Source organism: Phocoena phocoena, chromosome 3 (genome assembly GCF_963924675.1).
Source record: "Phocoena phocoena chromosome 3, mPhoPho1.1, whole genome shotgun sequence".
NCBI lineage: Eukaryota > Metazoa > Chordata > Mammalia > Artiodactyla > Phocoenidae > Phocoena > Phocoena phocoena.
Genome location: NC_089221.1, coordinates 73,133,963 through 73,155,676, shown reverse-complemented (window position 1 = coordinate 73,155,676; position 21,714 = coordinate 73,133,963). Strand labels below are relative to the sequence as shown.

Here is a 21,714-nt window from a genome sequence, read left to right as displayed (position 1 = left end):
CACTTTCTTTGGCAACGGATTAATGGGATCAAGAGTGGTTTGTCAAGTGCAAGTATATCACAGTTAGAAATATATTATGAATTTTTTATATTAACAAATGATTTACCTTGATCCACTGGTATATTCTTGTTCTTGCATCTAATTAGTCTATATAATATCAACCCTGACATTTAACACGATGTAGACAACTGAGCTGACTTAAGACTTATGGAAGAATATAATGCAAAGATATGATTCCCTCAAATGCTTGCTGGAAGTACTCTAGATATAAATGCAAAAGGAATAACTACCCTAGGTGATTTCATAGGTGACAGTACACAATACTCTACAATTCTGCGAATTTCCTTAGCCACGGAATTCTGCTTCTTTGACCACGAACCCTTGCATAGGATGAAGTTCTTGATGGCAAAAAAGGACATGCAAGAGTAACTAAGCTTTCATGTCAAAGTTGCTGGGCCATTTTTTATGGTTATTACTATTTGTACTATAATGAAACCATTTTAGATCCAGTAATCTTTTCTCTCCAGACCGAAGAAACAAATTTTCACATGGACCATAGGCAAGTGAGAATTATGATGCCTGTTTCTGAAATGTCAAAATCTAAGTAATTACCTTCTGATCAAAATAGGCAATAGATAGGCTGAAAGAGACATAATAAGATGCTAAGTTTTAAAGTAACATTTTATTAGAAAAGTAACGTGATCATTGTAAGTAGGTGTAGAAAATATAGGCAATCAAAAACAACTATCAACATTTCAAATAAATAATTCCAAACATGTTTATGACATGCACGTGACAAAAACAGGATTACACTGAACATGTTGTTACAAAGCCTATTTTATTAATGTAACAATTATCCATGTAATGAACTGTTCTTAATTTTAATGTAAGTAAGGCTTTTTCTGCCACATTTTTTGAATAGTTGCATAGTATTCTGTTACATTTAACCAGTCTCCTACTGTAGGATCATTTAAGAAGCTTTCATATTTTACTTTATAAACACTGCTAAAACAAACATCTTTATCTTTTAAAAAATCACACAGCTAAGTAGTATGAAGTCTTTGGCGTATGACCTTACCAACATTGGGTATGGTAATTTTAGCTTTAAAAAGTCTTTAGCTGTTATACAAGTAGGCAATAACATCTTTATGATTTAGAAAATGTTTTAGGAATTATAAAAACTAATACTACCTATCTTTGTAACTATTGAGTATCTGGTTACATTTTTCTAAAAATCTACTTTTTTTCCAAAAATGTCGATTTCTCTTACCTTTTATTGGAGATATTTCTACCTCATCAACTGGTACCAGCTGAATGGTGAAACTCCTGTCCTCCTCCCACATGGCGTCTTGAAGTGTGTGCAACACAATGGTCTTCTGGAACTCAGTCTACATCAAATGAGGAGGAATAACACATTTTCCAGATTGACCGAAGTTTCGAATTCTCATTAGCAGAATAACATTTATGTTCATAAGCATTTTTTAAAGTGTGTCCTTTCTGTGCCCTAGAATTATGAGTTTCTGCTAGAGAGAATTACTATGTAAAAATTAGCTCTGAGCATAAATCCGATTAAGGTTCGTAATAGGAAAAAGGGGGGGAAATGTTAACACAACTTTTAAACTTCCTGAAAATTTTCAACCATTGAAAGTTCGATGACTTAGAATTAAATGGTCATAGCATGATGTAAATAGATGAACGTCATAGGTTTAATACTTATAAAGGTTATCTTTCTACTACCCATTTTTACTCCTTGCCCTCTACCCACTCCTGCTTCCTTCCCATTCCTTCCATAGGTGTTGATCTCAAGCATTTTCACTATTATTCCTTCCCTCTCTTGGCTTAAACTTAGCTCAGTAATTTCTTGGAACATGGGTTAAGTTTTCAGTGTAGGCTGGAAGAGAAAGAATAAGGAAAAGCAAATATATAGAAGACAACCAGCTTAATACTTCGAGACATAACCGTGACAGAAATCACTTTTATCTTCACCGCCTCCTCCGTATACTGATAAAAAACCCTCAAATTTGTCCTATGCATCACTGATTAATTTTCTATAGTTTGAATTCTGCTGTTTATTGCTTCTTATGTACATCTTAGTTCCACAATCGCATCTCTTCTTTGAGACTTTTATTATTAAAAGCATTATTCTAATCTCTTCACTCAAGCTGTCCTCTCTTCATAAGAGTCATTTTTTTATATTTTACAGTAACTGTACTTCCTAAAAATTTTATAAGAGCTGCTAGGAAAATGTATACTTCCTGCCTCAGACCTTATTAAATGCACTCATGGAAAATCTATAATTCCTGGGATGCAATTAATCACTCCCATCCCTTTTACTCTCTGCACATTGTCAATTAGCGGCTCTGAACTACATGCTTAGGTACAAAGCCATTTGTTAGAATGGAGACGTAGGTATGTCAGTAGCTGAATATACAAGAACAGTAAAGCTATTATGCAGAGGTACATGGAACGCACCAGGTTGGTAAGCAAAGAACAAGACGGAGAGGGTCGAGTCCAGGGTGACCCATAAACTCACCCCTCCTGATACAGTACTCTGAACAAGGATGGCCTTATTCCCTGGGGTAAAAGATCAGACTATTTGCCATTTTGGTACAGATATCCTGCTCAACATCAGAAAATCTTTCTAATCATCTGGGAAGTAGATCTAGTAACTGGGAAATGACTGCTCATTATTAATATGGAAAATCTTTACAGAAATTTCAAAGTAATTTCTAAATTCTTCTCATGGCAAATGAGAAGTTTATAGAGGTTTAGGGCATGCAACCGAAATGTTTCTTGAGCCATCGCATATCAGAACCTAAGAAATGAGTGGATGAAATACCTGTGCCATCTGGCTTGAGATCTTTAATTCCATTAGAGTAACCAACACCTCAAAAATGGTGGCAGAATGTCTAAGTGGCAAATGGATTGTCAGAGGGCATCACCGATTAATTTATTCATCACCTATTAGAAAACTGAATGAAAATAAAGTATTTGCTTTTGTGTTGTTTGGTGTTGAAAGCTCTGATAAAAGGTCAATAGACTCAAAAAAAAAATAGATTGACCATGTTTCATTGGGATCATCTTATCTTTACGTGTTTGGCCAAATTTCTTTTAGAAAACCACCTTGGGGACCTTCTAGTCTCCTATTTAATTTTTTAAATTGTAATTCGTTTACGGAAATTCATCTGCTTTGACTTTCTATATCTACTATTTACCTATTAGAGTCAATTTCATATAGATATTTACATTCATTTGTCTAGATATGTACAAAGTAATCTCTTAAAATTTTATACTTTCTCTTTTAATGGTTCTTTCTTGCTTGTTCTTATTTTGTGAAGTTACTTTTTGTTGCTTTTAAAAAAACTTATTCATCAGTTCTACTGTTTTCTGGTTTTTAACTAATTTCCTTTTGCTTTCGTTTTTACTAACTTAGGAAAGATTTATGAAAACATGAAAGCAAAAACCATAAAAGATTGATAAATCTGGACTCTCCAGTTTCTTCTCTTTGGTCTATTTGTCTATCCCAGAGCCAATATCATACTGTCACATTTATCTGTGCTACATATTATCTTAAGTTTAGTTAGGAAGGGGCACCCTCCATTCTTCTTTGTGAGTTTCTGAAACTATTCTTGGTCTTTTGCATTTCCATATGGATTTAAGAATCAGCCTGTCAATTCTCTTCCACCTCTCCATCCCTCCTTCCAGGAAAAAATGAGTTCAGAGTTTGATAGATAAACGCTCCTTGGTTCTGGTTACACTGCATTCACAGTGAAACTCTGTGCTCAGATTAACTGGGAGGAAGGTACAGCCAGTATTCCCTCCGAGAGGCTCTGCGTTCCACATTTCAGAGCCTGAAGTTCTGTGGGTAAGACGCTGCCACTGGATCATTTTAAGCAGGGGGTGGCATAACGAGATCTTCCTTATAGAAAAATAACCCTACTCAGTGGCACGGATACTGGACAGAAAAGGGAAAAGACATGGAGTGGGAATATCAGTTAAAAGACCATCCAAGGAAAGATGATGGAGGCTCGGATTGTCACAGCCATGACAGAGTATGAGAACAGAAAGGGTATTTAAAAGGGAAAACTGACTAAACTCAGCCGTCAAATATATGCAAGAGTTACAGAATGGGTAGAGATGGGGATGACACCCAGATGTCCGGCTCAGTTGACTGGTTTTGCCCTCAATCAGGGGACGATATGTCAAGAAAAGAGCAGTTTTAAGGGTGGGATGTAGGTAGTGTCTGAATTAAATTTCAGACATCTTGGGGTGGTGTGTGTGCGTGTGTGTGTGTGTGTGTGTGTGTGTGTGTGTATGTGTGTGTGTGATTTTTCTCCACGGTGCCTATGATTTCAAAAAATTCAGAAAATCAAACAAAGACAAATTAGAGAAAAACTACAGGAGTCCTGATGACGATCATACCTCATCAAAATGAAGTGTCCCATTCAAAGGACTGAGGTCATCTTTAGCCATCTCATCTATGGTCCACTGAAGTCGGATGGCTCCTTTTCCTCCTGGGGACCGGACAACTGTCAATGTCACATATGAATCAGGGTCATCAGACAAAAGGGATTCATCAACCATTACCTGAAAAAAAGAAAATCCAGTAAGGTTAAAAAAAAAAAAAAAAAAAGAGTGAAAAGCAGCAGGAAGAACAAACAGAATCTCATTTCTCTTCTCAATGACTGCAATTTTTGAATTCAGAACTCTAATCACAGCATGTTACAATCATGTGGCAGAAAAAAAATGTTTCACCAAATCCCATTCCCTTTTTGCCCTAGATACTCAGCTACTTGGCATTTCCTAGCCCCTTCTTCAATTAGGTGGAGCTTGTGACTGAATTCTGGCCAAAATAATTCAGGCAGAAGTGAAGTATGCTAATCATTGTCTGGCCATCAACTTCACACAATCTTCCACATTCCCTCTTTCTCCATTTGCTGGATGACTAGAGGAGGACAGAGTCACAGATGGAGAGACTCTGGTGCCTGAGATGCCAGTTGGAGAAGAGGTGTCCATAAGACCCCAACTAGGAACACTGATGTAGGACTTTTGCATAAAGAAGAAATGAACTCTTATTAGATTAAGAAACTGAGATTTGGGGGTTCTTTTATGGCAGTCAGGCTCCCCACATAATACAGACCTAATATGAATTACACATATTGACTCTGTGAAGCAAAGTCCAAACTGAGCCTATACTATGCACTTGTTATGTAAATACAAAAATATAACAGAATGCTTTCCATTTTCAAGAAAGACACTTAACGAGTGTATAATTCAATCTTGTCGGGTTTTTATTTCATGAGATTTTTGCATTGGTGCCAAGAGTAGGGATTTGGAGCCAACTGATATTTGTTGAGCTTCTATTATGTGTCAGTTCTTGCACATACTTTATCTTATTTAAGCCTCACAAAAACTCTAAGAAAGCTGAGGAGCACAGATATACATGCATTTGGAGAAAAGGAGCCTGCGATTTAGTTCAGATGTTTTGACTCCACACGCAGTGCTGTTCAAAGCGCTCCTGAGACACCAGAAATATCAAGTAAGAAAAAAGCAAAGTGAGAAAGAAAAAAAATCCGTTATAAACAAACTGCGTATATAAGTCCTTTTCGTTTCCATAGATAATAATATTCTAGTTTCAGTTTCACAAGCATATTTCCAGGAGTCTCTGCGATTCCCAGTGCTTTGGTATACTCAGCACATTTCCCTGTGAGAAGCTTATTAATTTTGACAGATTAATGCCAATAATCCTTTCTCAGTGTTCTTCAGTTCTGAATATAATCTGTCTCACCAAATAATGCTACCAGAATGTTCACTATGCGCACAATATTGTGTATCTTAGATACAGGTTAAAACATAAACTCCAAGTTATCAAGAGCTATTGGCTATAAGAAAGATAGGATACAAGGAAAGTAGCCACAAAGGGTTGAGCCGCAAGCTACTACTAATATTATCAACAATTAAAACAGCAATTGACACCTATTGAGGGTAAAGCCCAATCATATGTGCTTTACATGTATCAACTCACTCCTCACAACAAGGGTTTGGGTACCTTAAATCTTACTTTTAGACTATAAGACAAGTTGGAAACCTGAGGCTATTACAATAAGACAGTAGTTCCCAGATCAAGGATGCACTAAAATTGCAGTAAGGTTTACGACAGCAGTTAAGATAAAATGAATAAACAGAAATTATTTATGAATAGTAGCATAACTCCTTCATTTTCTCAAAAGGTGAGAGAAACCTGTAAATATACCATCCAATGGCTAAGTCCAAAAGTGTGACAAAGTTAAAAGCAAAAACATTATTATAACATTTCATCAGTTGGAGGTTGGACTACTTAAACCCTGAGCCTTTTATCTAACCTCAGAAGGTAACAGAGAATACATTTTTAGTACATTTAATACATTTTATAAAAATTAATTTCATACTCATATATATTAAAATATTTCTCTGCATATATGCAAAGAAGGCCTGGATGGAAATATGACAAAATACTAACGATATCTATCTTAGAGCAATAATATTATGGCTACTTTTATTCTTTTCTTTATACATTTTGTATTTTCCAGACTTTTTAGGTTGCCTAGAAAACATTCACAGCTACTCTTTTGTGAATCTACCACTCTTTACAAACACTTATTTCTGCTCATTCCTTTCTCAAGGAAGAAAAAGAGTCTCAAATAGGCTACAGCAGTAGAAGGGTTCTGTTCCTTTTATAGTTTCCATTTTCTTATGAAGTTGAAATTTCAATGATCAAATAATTAGGCAATTATTAGGGTTTATCTAAATTTTGGAGCATCTAGGAAGCCCAGCCCTGATATGCAAGTTGCAGGTCTAGCCTTGCATCCACTGAACAGTAAAGACAATCGGCATTAGACAATTTGCTATTATTTAAAATGATCTATGGTGAATTACTGATTACCTATAAGTGATTAAATAAAGGGAATGGTGACAAAGAAGCCAGAAAAGTTGCTGTGTCTATCGAAATTATCTAAATATTTGTATGATTATTTCATCTTGAAATTTCCTTTGAAAGGTAAAGTCATAGTGATGATGATATAATCATGATGTCATAATAATTATGATATAGTTTATAGCACCTCATTGTATAGTTAAGGTAGAGAGATAATTTTGTACTAGCCAAAGCTTCTTTTTTCTCTCTCAGGGGTTGAACCAATAATAATTAGGCTCACTCTTGCAGGTCTTAGAAGTAGGCAGCCCATGAGAAGTAAGAGGGGAGAGAGAGAAGAAATACATAGAAACACAGGAGCTGGGGTGACTGTAGTGTTTTGTTCAATATAAATCAAGATAGAGGGCCTGAAAGGTGGGGAATATAAATCCCTCCTCAGCTAAATCCATTCCTGGGGTGTAAAACCGGAGCATGACAGAATCCTGCCTTGTAACCAGGATGGCAGTCTGGGAGCAGAGCCGGTACAGAACAGAATGTATAGACAAAAAGTACCTGGTAGTCTATTACACCCCTTTGTAACTGCCTGATGTTAAGAGCTCTCACTACTATCAAACTGTGTGCACAGGTTAGCAGATTGGCCCCTAATTCAATAGCCAACTCAAAAGAGCCTTGAGAAAAGAACTGTAAGTAAAGAGTAATGCAGAGTTTTTTTTTTTTTAAAAGAAAAAGACCTTTCTACTATAAATTACATGAAAAATTAGCTTAGGGGAAGGCACCCCCCCTTCCTGATATATTTCACTTACAGTCTTTTCTTCAAATCCAAACACTCCAAATGGAGAATCATTCTGTGGAATAACAACAGTTACCACAACATCTTCTCCAAGTCTGCCACCTCCAGCCACCCTGATTAAGGAAATATTGAATATCTCCATGAGTTCAAATTCAGCATCATCAATTATGGTGATTTCTATCACTGCGATAACCTATAAAAGAAAAGAAGGAAAAGAGGGAGGGAGAGAAGGAAAAAGGGAGGGAGAGAGGCAGAGAGGGTAAAATGTAATAGCAGTTTTTGATCGCATATATTTTAACATTTTAGTTGAAACTTAGAAACATAGTACCAAAGAAAAAAGCAGGAATTTTTGCCTGTGGTGTTCATAATACTATTTTAAAGTCAGGGAATTCCCTGGCGGCCCAGTGGTTAGGACTCTGCGCTCTCAATGCCGAGGGCCTGGGTTCAATCCTTGGTCAGGGAACCAAGATCCCAGAAGCCATGCAGTGCGGCCAAAAATTTTCTATAAAAATTTAAAAATTAAAAAAAAAAAATAGTCACATATTTATAGTATTTCAAAGTCAAAACTTTTCAGTCTACTGTTTCCAAGATAGAGGAAATTATATATGTAATAAAATATAGGATAATTTATAGATTCAAAAAAACAATGAAGGCTTATTCTTGAAGAAAAATATTTAAAATGTCACGCAGGCTCTAATAACCATTGCACAAACATAAATTTTAGTATACTTAGCATTAATACGACCTGATATAAAATGGTACCATATAAATTATTACTGTCTTCTGTAACTAGAATAAATCCCTTCAGTTTCAAATTACTGTTCTTGTAATGTAGGGGAAAAGGCAGGAAGAAAACCCAAATTTCATGTTTTTAGAACTCTGTGATCAGGAGTTCATTCATCTGTCTGGATCTATGTTACAAGTTTTTATAACTTATAAATGAATAAAACTTTGGTCCAGCTTGTGATTTCACTATTAGTCATAAAAATATCCCAGCTGTATGTCCATATTTAAAATATTTTTTATATCCCAAAGGGAAATGACACAGACATTTATCAAAAAATGAAGTTTTCCTACCTAAATCCACCTTTAATATAGTAACAGAGAAAAGTGAGAAATCTGGACGTCACATTCAGAGAAAGAGAAACCTGAACAAAATCAAATGCTAAAATATAAGCTTGTCAAAATGTCTGCACCTCAAATCAGTACTGTAGAACACAGAATACTTTCCCTACAGGATGTTAAATTTAAGAATGATGAGGATCCTAAGGGTGCTGCTAAGTGATGGGACTTTAACTTCATGAAAAGAATAAAGTCCTGATAATATAAAGTTGGAAGGTTACTTCAATGAAAAATCAATTTATTTGTTTCTACTTTTAACATGAAAATCTGCATTTCCCCTCCTTCTGGTAGGAAATGTTTTAAAGTCTTAAATTTGTTAAAATCTCATGATTTCAAATGTTAACAATAGACCTTTATGTGTAGGAAAATCTAGATCTGTATGCTTATCTTTTAGCAGTATTTACTATCCCCCTAACGGCAACTAGTAAGTTGATGCACACTGTGCAAATCTGTGCAGGCAAAATCAGGCTGCATGTAAATAGATACTGCTATTCGGAGTTACTAACATTTTCATGGTTGTTCACATGCTTTTGCCACTTACTGATTTAAAAATTTATCAAAAATTCTTACATATTGCAAAATGCCCAGTTCACAAGCTTACAATTCTTAAGGAATATTTTGTAATTTTTAAGATTGGTTGGCCCAAATCTAGAATACTGTTTTTCAATTTTTTCCAGTTTTAACTACTTTTTTCCTTTTCTATCATTTTAGTGTTTTTTAATTGTAAAAAAATCTTTGGGTAATAATAAATGTACATAATAATAAATGTCTTTAGTAATAAATGCATATACTTCTGCAAATCCTAAAAAAAATTTATAATCATTAAGAAACAAATAGAATATAAGAACCTAAAGTTCATAGGAATAGTCTAGTTCATCAGGCAGTATTTTATACATTCTTAGGCACTTCCAAGCCAGTTATTATCATTTTATAACTTCTATTTAAAATAGAGTAAGGTGGGGAATTTCAGAGAGGGTAAGACTCTTCCCTATTTATATTCTCTTCCCATGTCCATTAAAAAATTACACATTAACTAACGATACCTCTGTTGTCTTGACATGGAAATTTAGAATTTAATACATTCAGCAATCACTACTGCACATTCATTTGGTGGATGCCTATAAAATGTTTCAAGTACAACCAAAAAATGTTAATATGTCTATAACTAGCATACTTGTCTATCTGCAAATTCAAGAATCCCGTGAGATGGCTTAAAGTCTTCCAGGCCAGCACTGTCCAGTGTTGCTTTCCAATAAACAGTTACTGCCCCAAAGCTTCCAGCCAGCCGGACTACAGCAACTTGAAGAATGTTCAGGGGTGGAGGTACCTCATACGCAGTAATAACTCCACCAACATCCTTTAAATAAAGAATATAAGTTAAAATGCAAGACAAAAGTAACTCATGTAAGTCATCACTTTCTAAACTTATTATTTCTACTATTAGTTCTTATACTTCACTCTTCAAAGTAGAAATCAGTAGTTGACTATACGTATGCATATTCGGTCTTCAGAACTCTTACATTTAAATGTAATGTAAATAAACTTGCTTAATCCTTTGTTCCAGCTCAAAGAGAACTAAGAATTAGTCTATAAGAAAAACTTCAAGATGGGTATTCATTAATACCTACAGGAAAAGTCAATTATTTTTCAGAAAATATATGATACTGGCCAAGTCAGATACAAGCTTTTGTTATTACTATAAATGTGTGAAAGTTCCTCTCACTCTGGTAACATGAAAATTAAAAATTCCTCTGGGATCATCATTTTCTTCAATCATTATCTCAACTATTTCCATCCCAGGCCTCCGCACACTTGGCTGTCCTGCAGAGAAGTCAGAGTTCACCAGGTACACCTCAGTGATGTTGACAATAAACCCTTCCTCCAGCTCGGGGACATCATCCTGGGGGTAAGGAACAGGGAGAGGGGAGAGAGATGGTGTTTTTTTTTTTTTTTTTTAATATATTTGATTTGCATTGGAAATACAATATTTTTTCAGTAAAGAATGACTGTCCACAGGCACGGGCAGCTCTACCACACATATAACAAAAGATTCCTTTTTATATTTTAGTACATCCCCAGTGACAACTTCAGAATCTTAGGGGATATTCAAGCTTATTGGTGATGTCTCAATGGAAGCCACATACTCATGAGCAAGTAAAATAATTCTTTACAAGTATCTATCCTACAATTTTGACCACATCCTACTGAATATGTTTTACATATATAACATCCCCTCAATTTTGGAGAAACTGGTAAATGCTACATACATCTTAAAAAGTGAAAGCTCTGGACTTGTAAATCTAATTATAAGCCTATATTTTAATTAACTTTTTAAAAATTGTTACCTTATTTTTCAATAGGTAATAAAAAATTCCAAAAGATAGAAAGAATACCTAGAGAAAAGGAAAGGAAACCTCTGCTCTGTCCCATCCCTTACATCTTTCCAGAATGTCCTCTCCAGAAGCCACTATTACCTAATACTACTAATACCACTATTAATAACACGAATGTTATTACATTATATTCCTTTAATAGGATATGATAATAATTAATATTATATGTAGGACTATAATATATAAATACAATATTTAATTATATATTAGTGATAATACTATTAACAAATTTCAGTTTCTTGGGCATCACTACAGATGTATATACACATTCTCTTTAGATGAAGGAGAGAAAGAGATTGAGAGCACTAAAACCAGATCTAAACCCCATCTGAAGACTAATCTTAATTCAAGTGATTGTATCATGGAATGAAAACACTGTCTTGTAAAAGCAATAATAAAAATAACCAGATTGACTTGGGTATTTTATTCATTCAATCATTAGTTGAAAACAACTAACAAAGCAACAGAATAGAGGATCCAACCAGACACATAATCAATCCAGATTCAATGTTGCAAAGTTCATTCAAACAATATTACAGTTCACAAATAAATATAAACAATTAATACACTTGTTATTTTATCTTTCAGTTATTAGTCATTCATTATTAAATATTAGGGTGGGTGGGAGCATTAGAGTACTTGTATCTTTATATTTAAAAGGCACCCTTTTTAAAGATTTTACCTTCAAGAGTATTTTCCTTTATTTTACATCACATTCATTGCAGCCTTAGACTCACCGGCAAAATGGCAACTTTGACATAAGTTTCTTTTATGTTTTCTTTCATTATTATCATTGGTTCTTGTAGCACATAATCTTCATTCTCAGTGGCTTGATTACTGACGTGCAGTAAGAAATTGGGTTTAGCTACCAACTGAATGGCTATGTCTCCAAGTAGTCCTTTATTTCGAACAATTTGTAACTGAAGAGTGGTGATGTTCTCTGTGAGACAGACATGCCTTAAGTAAGTAAGCTTTTCTACTTGCTGTTGATGCTATTCCAAGCACTTAGGATAGAATGTTCTGCACTACCCCTTTCAGACCGGTAAAAAAGAGAGGTAAAACAAAGACAATGTATACTCCCAAGGAGTATTTAGTGTTTTATCCACCTTGTCTCCAAAGTTGTGGTGAGAATCACCACACGCTGTTAGCATTACATCCCAGTTCTAAACCCTCACTTCTGGTACTCTAATTCACTCTCCTATGTTGCACATGTCATGCACTTTAACAGAAACTGCTGAAAATCTTAGGAAAGTGCATACCTGCTGGTTGAGCAGAGGGGCTAATTACAAATGCCAGGAAGATTCTTTGAAAATGAAAAATTAAGCACACAGAGCCATCATTTAATAACTAATCATTAGAAGAAGAGCAATTTCGTTCTTACAGTAAAGGTGGCTATCACAAAGCTCAAAGTATTTCCCAGCACGTATTTTTTATTTCATTTCTTAGATTTTTAAAATTTAGTTTGCTATATAAATGAAAAAAAATGCTTGTCAATTTCCCTACCAGTCTGTGAATTTCTAATGACCAAATACCCTGTCTTTGTTTCCAGAACACATAGCACAATTTCTGGTACTTACTAGGTGCTTCAAAAATGACTCTTGAATGGATAAATGAACAGATCATTTTAAGATTACTCTTTCTATTCCGATATGTACAGATATATAAAGACCTAGATGCATAATTACACGTCATTTTTTTCCATCAACTATTTAAATAAAAGGTCCTTGAAAGATGTCCATGTTCCTATCTGAAAATTTTAGAGTCTTTACATATTCTTAATACATATATATTATATATAACCTTTTATTCAAATAAGTCAAATGACCTTTATCTATAAAAATCTATTCTACAGTTGATAAGAACAGTCATTTAGACAAAGATGTCAACACTAAGCTCAAAGGAAACAGGAAAAGAGGCACTGATCACTTGTGCTTCACAGAAAAAATATTATTCTAATTACTGCTTTGGGTTTAATAATTAACACCTCGAGTACCACATGCATTTCTCTGTGCTGCTCATTGTTTTCTATAACTATTGAAAATCTATAGTGGAGAAATCTGAGTGAGGAAAGAGAACAGATATATCAAAAATGAAAAAGAGAAAGTAAAATAAAACCCAAACACTTCTACTATAATGATTTACTAAAATATTATTATTTCTATTATGACAGTAATGTCTCAAAAAGTAAAAGTAGGGCTTCCCTGGTGGCGCAGTGGTTGACAGTCCGCCTGCCAATGCAGGGGACACGGGTTCGAGTCCTGGTCCAGGAAGATCCCACATGCCACGGAGCGGTTGGGCCCGTGAGCCATGGCCGCTGAGCCTGCGTGTCCAGAGCCTGTGCTCCGCAACGGGAGAGGCCACAACAGTGAGAGGCCCGTGTACCGCAAAAAAAAAAAAAAAAAAAAGTAAAAGTAAAAGTATTTCATATAGCCATATCACTGTGTAATGACAGGATCAGAAAATTTAATAGAAACAAACAAAAAGTAAAAAAGGATTGAGTATGACCTGTCAAACTGAAAAATATCATGTAAAAAGAAAATTACATCCCTAGTAAATATTAGAATTAAGTCATCCAATAAAACTTACTAGAACCTGCAAAAGATTTAACAAGATTTACCTTTAGGCTCTGCTACTCTGACAAAGAGAGACTCAGCATGCCAGCCCACCGAGCCATAGGGCGAGTCACTGGGCAGAGTGGTTATCACAGACTTGTTTCTTTTCTGATCAATAGTAGCACCTTTTGATGGGTCCTCAACCCCTTCTGTGATAATACGGATGAGTGTTACAATCACAATCTCTGACAACTCTGGTAGGTCATCAGCAAGAACAGTCAGAGTAATTGTAGACAGTGCCTGGCCTTCAGAAAATGAAATCTAAAATTTTAAAGAAAGAAGATTTTATTTATATTCTACTTATCACTGTGCAGTAAGAATACCAAAAGGTTAGATTATCTTTTAATATCGACCATATCTTAAATAATGAGATATTTAAGCAACGTAATATGATCCTACAAATCAATCAAATGCCTTTCACATGAGAAGTAGAAGATTGTTAGGAAAAAGAAAAAGTAAACCACTACTAAAACTTAGCTAATAAAACATGTAGCCAAACCGTCCTATCCTGAAACCTACCTTCTTAATAAAATATTGAGTACATACTCTTTCTGGAAATTTAAGCCCTGGATACCATATATAAAAACCTAAAAACATAAAAGAAGGTGGCATATAGTTTAAACATTTTTCTCTACAAAACTTTTGCTAGGAGTGCTACTTCCACTTCCCTCACCTAAACTCTGAATAGATGTATTATTTAACAATGAATCAATCAAAATAGAAATAGAGAGACAAAGACAGGCAGAGGTACAAATCAGAGTCTCTCTCTCCTCCTGGGTCTCCACTGTCTGAAGAGTCAAACCTAAATTTGCTAAAAAGCATCTGAATCCTTTCTGATAGGGCTTCTGTCTGCTTCTTGAATGTCATTCCCCTTTTTTTCCCCATTTCAGACTTTATTCTCTAGTAATAGGGATACATACTATTTACAACAATTCAAACTAGCATTACAGGCCTATTTTGCTGACATTCATCTCTCTACCTAAAGAAGGCACTTCAGGATATAAACTCAAGAGTTTTATTAATAAAATCAAGAGTCAGAAAACTACTGCCCTTTGGTCAAATCCATTTTTTATAAATTAAGCTTTATTGGAAAACAGAAAAGGTCATTTGATAACATACTGTCTATCGCTGCCCTTGTGCTACAAGGGCAAAGCTGATAGCTGGGAAAGAGAACATATAGCCCTCAATGTCTAAAATATTTACTATCTGGCCCTTTACAGAATTTACTGACCTTTGGATAAGATAATTCTCCTTCAAAATACACTCCAGGGCTTCCCTGGTGGCGCAGTGGTTAAGAATCTGCCTGCCAATGTAGGGGACACGGGTTCGAGCCCTGGTCTGGGAAGATCCCACATGCCGCGGAGCAACTAAGCCCGTGTGTCACAACTACTGAGCCTGCGCTCTAGAGCCCGTGAGCCACAACTACTGAGCCTGTGTGCCACAACTACTGAAGCCCACGCACCTAGAGCCCATGCTCCGCAACAAGAGGAGCCACCACAATGAGAAGCCCTCACACTGCAACGAAGAGTAGCCCCTGCTCGCCACAACTAGAGAAAGCCCATGCACAGCAACAAAGACCCAAAACAGCCAAAAATAAATACATAAATTTTTAAAAAATACAGTCCATACCTAAGATACTATTGTGTATTTAAATTAGAAATCATTTTAATCATGCTTATATAAGAAATATTAATTGGGGAAGCATATTATAATTCAGAACACACAGAACCTGAGAGATACAACTTGCAGTTTTGGTAGCTTGAATAAAGTAAATATTCACTACAATAAAATTTGCCATAATATTCTTCACCCCAGGTTATGCCTCAACCAAAAGATGAGCAGAGGTCAAGGACAGCTAAAACAGGATGCAACATTATATCCCCTCGCCCCAACTGGAAACAACTCCAGAGGACAAGCTCAGCTCCAAAACTCCCTCATAAACTCCACCTCAGGGACAACTGTCTGTGGATCAACTTCTCCCTCTGCTCATGATTGCCTTCCTCACTTCCTCATACGTGCTCTTCCCAATGAACTTTTGGCCCACAACTCTCAATCTCAGAGTCTATTTATAGGAAACTCAACCTACATCACTCAGCAACTCTGGTCTACTTTTCCATACTTCCTGTTATTTCACTGGACTTGTTCCCGATTTACTGCTTCTATTCTACCCAAATCTCAAAACCACATTTCCAGCCCCAGCTGGATTAGTTTTATCTTTCTGACAGTGTAATACATCCATAATCTGGCCAACCAGTGTATTGAATCTCAAAAGGGATGATGTTTTTACAGATAATTTTGGTATTATAGGGAAAAAAGGAGAATCACAACAATAAAACTAACCTTAACTTGTATCCCTCTCTATGGTGATTAGGAGGAATCCAATGGTGACATGGTCAAACTCAAACACTTCACCCACAAGGCAGGGTTTGGTCCCATGCATCAATAGTAACCATAATTTAAAAGTGACTCTCCTATAATTTTGTAAATTACATACCACTCCTGAGGTAGGAAATATATCATTAATACTTCTGTCAGCTTCCCACGCTACAGTTATACGACCATATGTTCCTTTTAAGCGTTCAACGTTCAAGGTTACTAGGCTATCTTGCTCCATTTCCTCCACCTGTTTATATAATGAATTCTGAAAAATACACAGGAAGTCATAAGGGGTTATTTGAAATCATCTAGGCAGACTTTTAGGTCATGCTATTATGCATTTGCAAACTTCACAGTACCAAACAACATGACATATTATGTAAAAAACAATATTTAAAAAACAGTAGTATAGGATGACCATGATTTTTACTTTAAAACATGCACGTCTGAATAAGTAAAAGACTAAGTTAAAGTAAATGAAAAGGTTAATTTTTATTGGATATTTTTCCAGGTTCTATATTTTTCAAATTTTCTTCAATAAACATATTATTTTTATACTCAGAAAGCATACACACTTTTAAAAGGAGTATACATAGCATGTAAATAGCTTATACAACAGAAGTGTCATAGAGAGAGTCAGGAGAACAGAGAAATCTTCTCCCTCCCCTATGTTAAGCTCTGGCAATCCCTCTAGGTCTTTGTTTCCTGTTTGTAAAATAAGTGTTTGGTCTATGTGGTCCCCAAAGACCCATCCAAATGTAATGACATCATGAGAAGCAGTGAGCTCTTTCTGATCATTTACAAAAGTCTCTTATCCTTAAATTCATATCCTCTGAAACGTTTCTATAGGCTGTGATGTTTCCATGGATGATGTTTCATTCTTAGCTCATGGTCTTTACAGCTGTTTTTCCTGCCAGACGATCCTTTTCCCTCATGTTAGAATCCCTTACTCTCTTCTTCTCACCTATACTTCTGAGCCTCTTTCCTTTGTTCCAAACTGATTGCTGCCTCTGTGTGACTATAACATTCTTTGCCCAAGGCCTGTGACTTCTCTTGCCAGCCATTTAATGAATGCTTCCTCAAAATTAATACTCCAAAAACTCTCTTCTTACAATAACCTTTGTTTCTCCATAGGCAATACAGCAAGAACACAGAGTATAAAGATTTTTTAAAATCTTTCCAGTAAGATTGTTCTTGTCTTTTTACTTACTTTTACTTAATCTAAAAAAAAAGACTCCCCCATTAATTTCTTAAATAAAATTAAGAAATTTCATTTAAGCTTATGTAAGCTTCCAGTTAGAATGCTAACTTGAGTAGATATCCAATCCTATAGTGTTTTACACAGCATTTTAACACATCGCTACAGATGTTACATAGTAGTAAAATCTTGCTCAAGGCAATCACACATTCCTACAGAAAATGCTTTGATTTTAAAATATGCATATAATTTGCTCACAAAAGACAATGGCTTTAATAAAAGAAAGAAAGAAAATGCTTTTTAAAAAGAGAAGCCTCTCTCAGGCTTCATGCCATCTGTTAACAAGGATTAGTAAAATGAGGATTAATACAGCCAGAAGATATTCAAGAAATTCTCAACATCTACTAAGTCTCATCTTGGAACCAGGCTGTCCAGACACGAGAGGCCTGTATTGAGGAATTTTCCTGAATGGATTGAAGAAACCTAGGATACTGTATCTATTGGCAAGGATCAGGCCACGGTGACTTCGTGTCTCTAGAACAATTGTGAAACAGGCTTCATAAAGCACGATCTATGCTTAAATAGTTGAGGAACAGAATGTACTCCCCATCTGCAGCACAGCTTCCGGTGAGAAGATGAAGCTGAGCTGCAGAGCATTTGGGTTCGGCCCCAGGAGCCCCAGCCCTGCCCTCCATAGTTGTATGAGATCCTGAGAAGGCCCCGTGAGTCTTCTGTTTCCTCCCCTGCATAATGACAGGCTCACAGGAAGCACCTACCGAGTGCCAGGCACTTGTCTGGTTCAGGGAAAGCTGTGAAGAAATCAGTATGCCAGCTCTCATAGTCTTTAATTCTAGTAAAAAAAAGAAACTGGCAATAGACCAATCAGGCCATTGTTAAGTGTCATAAGGAAGATTAAGGTGTAATAAAGAATGATGGTGGGAGTCACAATGTTCAGCAAGAAAAGGCCTTTCTGTAAGATGGCATTTCAGCAGAGAGGAAACAAAGTGAGGAAACAAGTCATGTGAATACCTGGTGGGGAAAGAAGTTGTCTGCTTTCTTTCTAACCCTACCCGCACAGCTCACATCTTAGAGCTACTCTGTCCTACACAGCAGCTCCTGGCCACATGTGGCTACTGAGCACTTGATATGTGACTAGTCTTTAAGTGTAAAAATGCATACTGGATTTGAAGACAAAATACGGGGAAAAAAAGGATGTGAAATATTTCATAAGTAATTTTACGTTGATTACATGTTGAAACAATAATATTTCAAATAGATTGGGTTAAATGAAATATAACATGAAAACTGACTTCACCTGTTTCTTTTTACTTTTTTAATGGGGCTTCTAGAAAACTCAGAATTACCCAGGGGCTCATATTATATTTCTATTGGGCAGAGGTGCCTCAGAGGAAGCTGACCTGCCTTTGGCTCCAGAGATGGGACAGAGCGGGTAACAGGGTGACCCTACGATCCTTGCAAGGAATTGACTCACGGTATTAGTAAGTCCAATCTTATCCCCCCAAACTGCTTCTCTTACAGTGGTTGTGTCTTGGTGAAAGGCACATTCCTGCTCCCCATAGCTCTATCATTTGCTGCTAAATTACTGCAATAGCCTCCTAGTCTATTTCTGTCCTTGCCCACTTACAATCTAGTCTCAATTCTATGAAGAGAATGTCCTTTAAAAGTGCAAGTTGGGGGCTTCCCTGGTGGCGCAGTGGTTGAGAGTCCACCTGCCGATGCAGGGGACACGGGTTCGTGCCCCGATCCGGGAAGATCCCACATGCCACGGAGCGGCTGGGCCCGTGAGCCATGGCCGCTGAGCCTGCGCGTCCAGAGCCTGTGCTCTGCAACGGGAGAGGCCACAGCAGTGAGAGGCCCGTGAACCACAAAAAGAAAAAAAAAAAAAGTGATAGTTGGATCAAATTTCTCTTTTACCCCAATCCTCCAAAAGCTCCCAGTTTCCCTCAGAGGCCAAATTCATGAAAACACTAAGGGGCTCGTGCAGGAAAGAGTTAAGGTAGCAGGCCTGACTGCTATCCTTCAAAAGGCCTACGGGGTTCCTTCTTGGCTGATGTCTGGGAACCTGGAAATCGGGAGGGTTCTCACCACCCACAGAATTGATAACCAGCTTCTTGTGCCTGAACTGTTTGTACACACAATGTGGTTGATACTAAACAGTCTGTTTCTTTCTGAGACTCTGGAATTTTGTTCTATGCCAGGTACAGGGTGCCTATGTGATCAGCCCCCAGTTAAAACCTTGAGCACTGAGTCTCTAATAAGCTTCCTTGGTCAGCAACACTCACATGCGTTATCACAACTCAACGACACTGGGGGAATTTAAGTGCGTCCTGTGTGACTCCACTGGGAGAGAAGGCACCTGGTTTCCTCTGGAGTTCACCCATAAGCCTTTTCCCTTGGCTGATTGTGCTTTGTAACCTTTCACTCCAATAAATCAGAGACATGAGAAAGACTAAATGTTGATCCTGTGAGTCCTCCTAGCAAGTCGTCACAACTGTGGGTGCTGGTGGGGACCCCGACACAGGGCCCTGGCCCTTCATCTCCCCTAGTAACTGGCTTCAGCCACAGTGGCCTTCTTGCTGTACCGGAGGAGCAAGGCTTCACGTCCGGGCCTCTGCCCTTGCTGATGGGTGCCCCTGCCTTGAATGTTCTCCCCTGAGATATGCACAAAACTCTCTCCCTCATCTCCTCCAGGCCTTTGCCCTATGTCACTTGCTCAGCGCAGCCCTCCCTGATTTTTTTGATTTCCCAGCATACAACCTCCACCTCTTCCCTCACTCACGATCTGCCTTCCCTGTCTAATGTTTCTCCATGACACTTATTAACATCAGCTATGGTACAGATGTTTCTTTTGTCTTTGCTTATTGTCTGTCTCCCCTTGTCCTCTCTAGAATTTAAGGACCAGGAGGATGGAGATTTTTACTGTTTTATTTTCTAACATATCTCTAGTATCTGAAACAGCATCTGGTACATGGAAGGTATTTATTAAATACCTGCTACATGAATGAATAAATGACTGAGTAAGTGGGCCTGTTACCCAGTTCTGGCCAATGAGACATAAGAAGAGGCTTTTGGGAAACTTCTTCCTTACACAGAGAGCCACATAAAGCATCTCTCTCTCTGCAAATGGACATGAACAAGAAAGCAGTAGCCCTAATGATAGCATCAGCTTTCAAACAACAAAACGAAAGGTTAGCTTTTTGCTGGCAAAATACACAGATGAAAAGAATCTGAGCCATAGTGACACAGCAGAGTATCCAGTCAACCCCAAGCCCACCTTCTCTGTGGACACGCCCTAGGTGTTTTAAGTCAGTTTCAGTTCAGCTTTCCTTATTTGCAGAATATTTCAGAGAAAAACACAAGATACCTGCAGCTGTAACTCTAACTAAGAAATCGTGATACATTTTGCAAACAGGACTAAATGATGCAATTATGAAGGTTTGTCCTTTTGCTCATTGGTAAAGGAATATGAAGTCTGGGTATGGAAGTCAAACTGGAATAACTGGATAGCTCTCTTTCCTCAGGAGAAAGCATCTCCATGTGTACAATGCACATACAGTTACAAACGTCTTTCTCTCTCTTTCTCTTAATACACAGAAGTAACAAAGGCGTAAAAGGACAGTAATATATTTGTAGGTGATGTGCGTGACAAGACACAGTGTATAGTGTGTATTTGGAATCTGCTTCACCATTACCCTCTGGAAACAAGGATAAGAGCAGAGCCAAACTCCTGGACCAAGGCCAACTGGTAACATTTCAAATTCAATCTTAGGAAAGGAATCAGTACCAAAAAAAAGTTTAAGACAAGTTGACTCAAGGGTCCATTGTGCAAGTCTGTAAATTTCAATCATCAGTAGAATTCACCTTATAATGCAGAGTTCGGAATGAAGCAGGGAAAGGAAGAGAAGAGAGGCTTAAGACACTCACTGAGTGTTGATAGCAGCTAATAAATAAATACAATGAATAAATCATTTGACGTCCAAGTGTGGAATCTTTACCTGAGCAAATCCAACCACTCCATAGGCATCATCATTAGACAGAATAGTTATTTTTACATAACCATTAATACCAATCTCTGCTCCTCCTTTGGGATTTTTAAGCTGAACTCTGAAGTATTCATCTTCCTCTGGAACTGTATCATCAAGGATATTTACCGCTATTATAGCTTCTTTATCTCCAGGCTCAAATATCAATTCACCTGAACTAGCATAAGAAGTATATATAAAATAAGTCAACTACAACAAATTAAAGACATATAAATGGTAGATTAATCATAAAATTCTCATAATACTGAT

At 36.9% G+C, this 21,714-nt stretch overlaps 1 protein-coding gene across 1 annotated transcript in view; it reads right to left on the bottom strand.

Moving 5' to 3' along the window:
• The window catches only part of ADGRV1 (adhesion G protein-coupled receptor V1), a 542,990-nt gene that overhangs the window by 370,843 nt on the left and 150,433 nt on the right, over positions 1-21,714 (bottom strand). The window contains exons 52-60 of the mRNA XM_065873671.1: positions 21,418-21,622; positions 16,322-16,468; positions 13,833-14,088; positions 11,953-12,155; positions 10,546-10,722; positions 9,997-10,179; positions 7,714-7,893; positions 4,423-4,587; positions 1,271-1,388 (exon numbers count right to left, since the gene is read on the bottom strand). Of these exons, the coding sequence (XP_065729743.1) occupies positions 1,271-1,388; positions 4,423-4,587; positions 7,714-7,893; positions 9,997-10,179; positions 10,546-10,722; positions 11,953-12,155; positions 13,833-14,088; positions 16,322-16,468; positions 21,418-21,622 (1,634 nt within the window). The remainder of the gene's footprint in view (positions 1-1,270; positions 1,389-4,422; positions 4,588-7,713; positions 7,894-9,996; positions 10,180-10,545; positions 10,723-11,952; positions 12,156-13,832; positions 14,089-16,321; positions 16,469-21,417; positions 21,623-21,714) is intronic.